Source organism: Brienomyrus brachyistius, chromosome 23 (assembly GCF_023856365.1).
Source record: "Brienomyrus brachyistius isolate T26 chromosome 23, BBRACH_0.4, whole genome shotgun sequence".
Lineage (NCBI taxonomy): Eukaryota > Metazoa > Chordata > Actinopteri > Osteoglossiformes > Mormyridae > Brienomyrus > Brienomyrus brachyistius.
This window is the reverse complement of record NC_064555.1, coordinates 1,671,559-1,678,400: the sequence shown is the minus strand read 5'-3', so window position 1 is coordinate 1,678,400 and position 6,842 is coordinate 1,671,559. Positions and strand designations below refer to the sequence as shown.

The 6,842-nt window shown below is 51.9% G+C and overlaps 1 protein-coding gene across 1 annotated transcript in view; it reads right to left on the bottom strand.

The window, feature by feature from the left end:
* Positions 1–971: 971 nt before the first annotated feature.
* The window catches only part of LOC125719371 (zinc finger protein 385D-like), a 31,942-nt gene continuing 26,071 nt past the window's right edge, over positions 972–6,842 (bottom strand). The window contains 6 exon segments of the mRNA XM_048994076.1: positions 972–1,594; positions 2,102–2,203; positions 2,541–2,684; positions 2,686–2,723; positions 3,117–3,365; positions 6,580–6,751. Of these exon segments, the coding sequence (XP_048850033.1) occupies positions 1,361–1,594; positions 2,102–2,203; positions 2,541–2,684; positions 2,686–2,723; positions 3,117–3,365; positions 6,580–6,751 (939 nt within the window). The 3' untranslated portion in view covers positions 972–1,360.

Genomic DNA, 6,842 nt, shown 5'->3' with positions numbered 1-6,842 from the left:
TCTTTTAGTTGCTTGGACCCACCTCCTTTACAATCTGATTGGTTATCTCTCTGAACCAATCATTCTTTTCTGCCCTCAGAATATTTTTGTATAAGTAAAACTCCCATGATCAAAAGAGAAGGATGAGATTTTTAAATTTTGATTTATTGTTGAGGTCGGATTCATTTTTCGAGAAATCTGCTCAATAGGGTTTCTGTATTGTGACATTTTTTAGCAATAAATAACCCAATATTAATAAACTCAGTAATAAACTGAGAATTGGCATGAATATAGGGTAGTGGGTGGTGTTTGACAGTTGGTGGAAGGTATATCATAAGAATATATTAAGTCTGGGAAGATTTTTCCAGAACAGCTTACCCTATATGGGGTCCTGATTATACTGGAAACTAACCCAGGAAGTATGGGTCACATGGCAGGGTTGGGTTTGCCAGCCAATCAAAATGGACATCAGTATGGACGGGAAGTCGCTTAAACCACATGTCACTGGACGGCAGGAGGAAACTGGAGGGCTGGAAATTGAATCCTACAGCCCTGGAGGCATGAGGCCAGGACAAGCAGAAGACAGGACGGCCAAACGAGAGCAGAGGGATTAAGTGCTTCACCCTCCGGAGACAGGAGCTGCCTGGGGAGAGACCATCCGGGGAAATATTTCACCATCAAGGTCAAGATTTTATTTCCAATGCTGTCGGGTCATAAAGACGCATAAAGCTGAGAAACAGAAAGATAGCTGTCGCTGTCTGCAGTAATTAAAGGCTGCCTCGTCCGTTCACGGGAAATGTCAAAGCTAAGAGGGGGTTTAAGACACTGCCAGTGCCCTGTCTCCCCGTGAACAGACAACCCAATGCTGTCGGGTTTTGTCAGCAAGCGCGTTCCGTGCCAGTGGGTCCAATTTCCCCTTCGCCGTGCGCCAACCGGCAAACCCGGCTCCCACAGGCCATGTCATACGGGCAAGAATGACGCACCGACAAACGTTAACAAAGTAAGACTTTATTTCCAAATGTGTTGCATTTAGAGACACAAGTAGACGGCACAGGTCAGTCTCGAACAGGCATCACTCTGGTCCGTGTCCTGCTGCTACTGTGATCAGTTCCCACCATCTCTAACCACAACAGGAATCGTCCTCAGAAACACCATGCAGGGCAGCGATTCCATCCCGTAATGCTTTGTGCCAGACTGAAACAACGCTGCATAGCTTCTGGTTTTAGTCTTTACATTATTGCAGTACTAGGTGGCACACACGTCCTGGAGAGTGGCCCAATCCGGGGGTGGGGGGGGTAACGGCTCAGATGTGCGAAGGATACAGAGGGTCAGACCTGATTCGGAATGGTATGGCCCGCGATTCTGGATGAGGAGGCCTGGGTCAGTATGGAGCAAACAGAACAGGTCCGTGTGCAGTCCGGATCGGCCCGGGGGCGGGACGGAGGAGCGTCTGGGGGAGGGGCTGTGCCTGAAAGAGGGCGGCCGCCGGGGCTGAGCGAAGCGAGAAGGCAGGTAGCGTGGCGGCGGCTGCGGCGGCTGCGGCCAGGTGGCTCGGTAGCAGCCTCGCCGTGAGCGGCTTCCCCAGCTCCAGCCCCTTCCTCAGCGATAACCGGACCTGGGGGGGGCGAGACAGAAGGCAGTGAAGAGGAGAAACGAGGTCAGTCTCCCGAGCCAATGTGCAGCTGGACAAAGGGGCTCGGCCTCCTGCCTCATTAGCGGCTAATGCTAACAGTGCTAATGCTAACGGTGCTAATGCTAACGGTGCTAATGCTAACGGTGCTAATGCTAACAGTGCTAATGCTAACGGTGCTAATGCTAACAGTGCTAATGCTAACGGTGCTAATGCTAACGGTGCTAATGCTAACGGTGCTAATGCTAACAGAGCTCGTCCATTTAGCGGTGCTTTAAAAAACGGGCGATGGCTACTTCCGTTTGGTGCCCGAGTCAGAAAACCAACAAACTTCCAGTCAGAGAACCGCGCAAACAGCTGAAAGCAGCCCAGCTCAGTTTGCCAGAGTTCATCGCGGGCATCATGTAACAGACCGGCCGGCCGCTAAGCTAAAGGCTTCTAGATAGGGACATACACACGACTGCAGCTACGCTGAGGGTGGTGGCCACCTACCGTCTGTGCACCAGGCCCTCGCTGGGGCTTGCTGTAGGGACTGTACTTCGGCTTGGCTGGCTTCCCTGCCGCCCGGTCTTTGTGTCGCCTGCTGCTGATGTGCTGAAAAATAAAGAAACAAACCAAGGATAGGGATGAAGGAAGGAGTAGCTCACAGGCCCAAGAAGCCTGGGACAGCATTCCCAGGACACGGCAGGGATCGATGTCTGTGACTAGGCCCCGGTGTTCCCGAATGTCCCCTGGTAGTCCCGCCAAATAAATACCACACTCTGTTCCTATGAATATTCAAAAGAGAGCCTGTTTTCATTATGGACGTAGGCCATGCAGATGCTGTGCGCATGCCAGCGACCCAAACCACAAAAGTAATAGAATGGAGGACTACGAGCACTTATAAACATTCATAAGCAATCGTAAGTATTTATGAGCATCCGTCACCTACCTGTTTGAGCTGCGTCTCCGAATTGACGTGGACGTCACAGACCTCACAGTGGAATGTCTTGTTCTGCAGACCTGTGGTGGTCTTGGTGGGCGACGCCAACTTGCTTTTGAGCCCCGGCCTGGGAAGGATTTGATGGACCCCCCCCACCGCTCCTGGCCTCCAGCATTGTCTTGTGTTTCGTACCTAAAACGAAGTTGGACGATGGGTGACACCGGACACCTGCGGTCTGATCTAGCCTCCACTTCGACGCAAGGTGACGTCTTGGGACGTCTGACGCTAATTGCTAAGCTATCCATCTGTCTTGCGGTCGCTTATTCAGTGCAGGGTCACATTGAGCCTGGAGCCGATCCCAGGAAGTAGAGGGTGAGAGGCAGGGGACATCCTGGATGGGATGCCAGCCCAGCACAGGGCGTGCACTCACACAATCACACACTGTGGGCAATTTAGAGTAGCTGGTTGGCCTAACTGAATATCTTTGTACCATGGGAGGAAACTTGAGTGACACTCACACACACACAGGGTGAACATAAAGCAGGAGGGAGAGTCGGGGGCTAACTGGGGGGCGGAGCATCTCACCGCTGTTGTGGGCCTCCAGCTGGGACTGGGAGTTCACTGCCACCTTGCAGAGGGAGCAGTAGAGGAGCCTCTTGGCTTTTTCCTCCTCCGTCTCAGACTCCGCATCCGTGTCGGAGTGGGGGCTGTCAGCAGACGGGGTGGGGCATTCTGCGTCCACCGTGACGCTTGTCACTTTTGTGCCAGCGCTGGCTGGCAGTACCCCTCTGGCCATGGTGGGTGGCATTGGTGACGCTGGCCTAACAGCGCCCTCTGCAGGATGGGAGGGAAAAGACAGAGGGAGTGAGGGTGAAAACTGACTGCTTAGCTATTAGCATACGCATATTAGCAGACGTATGAAGGAGAAACGTAACTTATCAGCAGTTAACTGATGGTATTATTCATATCCGGCAGGACAGAACATAACAATAATTATAGCATATGTATGGCATAATGTAACAAATTTAACAGAATGCAAAAACCTTGATCCGAATAATTAGACAGAATTATGCATGTCATTTAGAAAGCAGAAAAATGTCCCATGGGCAGAAATTTTGATTATTTTTTAAGATATGTGCCACTCCCCCCCCCCCCCCCCCCCCCCCCCATATATAATATGCAAACTATGTACATGCACGCAAACATGTGAGCTGTCAAAGCAAAATATAGGTCATTAATAATATAATCCAACAAAATGATATTGAAGGAAAGGCTTTTTTTCTTTTATTCTCCTGCATTCCTAAGTTCTCACAGCACCTGAACATTAGTGATGACAGTCACAGGGATCTAAAGGATATCCGCTGCCAGATGAGATGTCACCGGCAGCACTGCCGATTGGACGGCATGCAGGTACTGACGAGCAGCCTGTCACTGGCAGTCATGTGACGCTCACACGCTCAAGTGCCATTGTGATTGGCCGAACGTCCGTCTGGCAGGACTTCATCCCTCCCAGACCAGGTTTTGGTTGGCATGTGAAATACCTCACATCGGTTTCTCTCTCCCGGGGGACGAAGCATTTCAGCAGTTAGTCAGGCGGCTGCAAATTCAACAGCACTGGGCCGAAACAACAGAGGACCCCGGCTGACCATCCGGCAGTCACATTCAGGCACGCGCATGTGTGTGTGTCGCGCGTCCCGGAAGGGAAGGCGCTGTTCTCTCCCCATTTAAGGGACGCCCACTAGAGAAAAGGACATTTGCATTTCTGAAATTCTTCCACGTTCATTGTTTGGCCAAATAATCAAGGCTTCCCCTCTGGGATGTGATTACGCTCCTTGATGGTGGAGAATTAAGCACTTCAATTTAAATGATTAGGGTTCCATTATCTACGGTACCATGGCTAGAAGTGAGCTGTCCCCCCCCCCCCCCCCCCCGCCTCCCCTCACCCAAGCTCCAGTTCTGGGAAGTGTGGCTTGTAATCACGGATTTTGATTATCACACGGCGCTCAAAGCACACACCAATTACCGCCAGGGAGCGGCGTGCCCGGAAACGCTGGCAAAAACCAAAAACTGGCCAACCTTATTGTGGCTGGACTCTCCCAGTGAGACCATTCACTGGTAATGCAATGTCACCCAAAGTTTAAAGCAATTAACACGGGCAACAGAAAGATGCCTGTCACTTAAATTTAAAGGCAGAGTAAGAGCAGAATCGGCTAAAGACTTGTTATAATTTGCTGCCCTCGAATAGTCTTTGTCATAAAGGTTACTGTTGTCAGCCTACTCATTAATTTAAGAGTGTAGTATAATATTTATTACTACGACAATCATTATTACTCTTTATTTGATACTTTTCTTGAAAGGGCAGCTTGACCTTTTTTCTAAGGCGATTGATGTCCAGCACCACCTTCAAGGGTACAACGGCACCCCAGTCAGTGATCAGTTGCATTCCCAGTTTCACAACTGCGACGGGGCCTGTCGAGTCGCCAACCGGCTCGAATGTGCAAGGAAACGCAGGGCGGCTCGGGAGTGAGGCGAGAACGGTTCGGAAATGGGATCACGGCTGTTAAGATGGACGGAGGACAGAGGAGGGTGAAGACGGCCCAGCGGTACTGGGGGGGTGACGGTGATCGATCAGCAACCTGCTCTTCTCCTCCTATCCCTGTCCATCTCCCACTCCCTCCCTCTCTCACAGTCTCTGCCGGTGGGCCCCCCCTCCCCAAATTCCCCTCTAATGGCTAATACCGAGGTACATTTCCCGCTGCACTGGGCTGGAACAAACCGGAGAAGCTTCTCCCCTCCCCCGAGCTCACGCCAACACCCACAGACACTAACAATTATTTCTATACCATTGATTTCTTAGTGCTCCTTTTCAGAAATGTTAAAGCCCAACACCACGGTCACTTAACCGAGAGAAAAAAAATCCTTGACAAACCAGCCGTTCATATTCAACCCTTTTTTTTTGCTTTAGAAGCCTGTAGACTCTTAATATGAAGTGGCTGCTGTTATTCCCGCCATAATTCAGCACATCTCCCCGCCAGCATGGCTCCGCTCCTGACAGCCTAAAGCCCCCCCATACCGCCGAGGCCTGCTCTCCTCCTCCCTCCCTCCTCCCTCCCTCCTCTCCGCACCTGCACCACCGCTAGTCCAGAACTAGGCCATGCACCACCCCCCCCCCCAAAGTGAAAGAGTCTCTATGACCCCCCACCAAACTCCACCTGCCTATGTCAGTATTCATCCCTGAATTCACTATTATGTTCATCACTGCCGAACAACTCTCAGAGAGGGAGGGGTCCTGCTCACATCCCCCCCCCAAGACCGGCGCCATTGCTCACTGCTGCAGGTTCCAGTCTCCGTGCTCCTCTACAGTCTAACGACATCCAATCGCCGTTAGAGTGACGGTCACCGGCTGCGGCGAAGCAGCCCCAGAGGGTCGCCGCCGGAACTCTATGCCCTTCTCTCTGCGTTAGTGACAGGGAGACCCTGTACATGATGCTTAAAAGGATCAGACCTTATCCTTTAAGTGAGACAGTTTTACCATCTAATGCAGTGGCCACCGCCTGGCAGACTCCAGTATCTGGAGCAAAGTACAACTGAATCCAGAGTGAGTGATCAATCCTCCCGGTTCAGCGAGTTTTATCTTGTAATTTTTTCTCTGACAATTTTTTTCGCCGCTGTACTGCTGATGGGATGTGACCCTTGTGGGCCGCGATCTCATGCTTTCTAGTCCCGTCTGAAGACCTCAGCTCGTACTTCACCGTGACCTAACCCACCCAGACTCCTTAAAGCCGCCTTATGAGAAAGCGCATCACAGCCATGACGGGGGGGGGGGGGGGGGGGGGGGGGGGGAGAGAGGGGGATATTTTAATGTCACTGGGATTATGCTGGGGATGAGCTGGGTTCTGCTTCTGAGTAGAGTGAATACGATACGGTCGTGACCCCAAATGCATGAAATACCTCTGTGGAGTTTCTCTCCATGCTTGCCGCTCAAGGGACAAAGATGGTCAAGGAGCTCAAGGGAGAGCAAGCTGTAGAGGTGGGGTTTCGGTCGTACCTGTGCTTTCAGTGCTGATGGGTGGGGGGCCTGGGGACGTGCTTTTCGACGGCTCCTTGTTGGGCGTCTCCCTGGCGACCATGTCTGCCACCTTCTGCTTGCTGCTTGGGGCCTCCAGGGCTTTTAGCTTCTTGGCATGTTTGGTGCCCTTGTAGTGGGCTGAAGCCTGACTCTGTAGTGGGGAGTGGGGGGGACGGGCGCATTGTCAGAGCCGGTCAGCAGCATTTGCAGCAGGAAGGCAGTCATTAAGACCACAGTCTGCA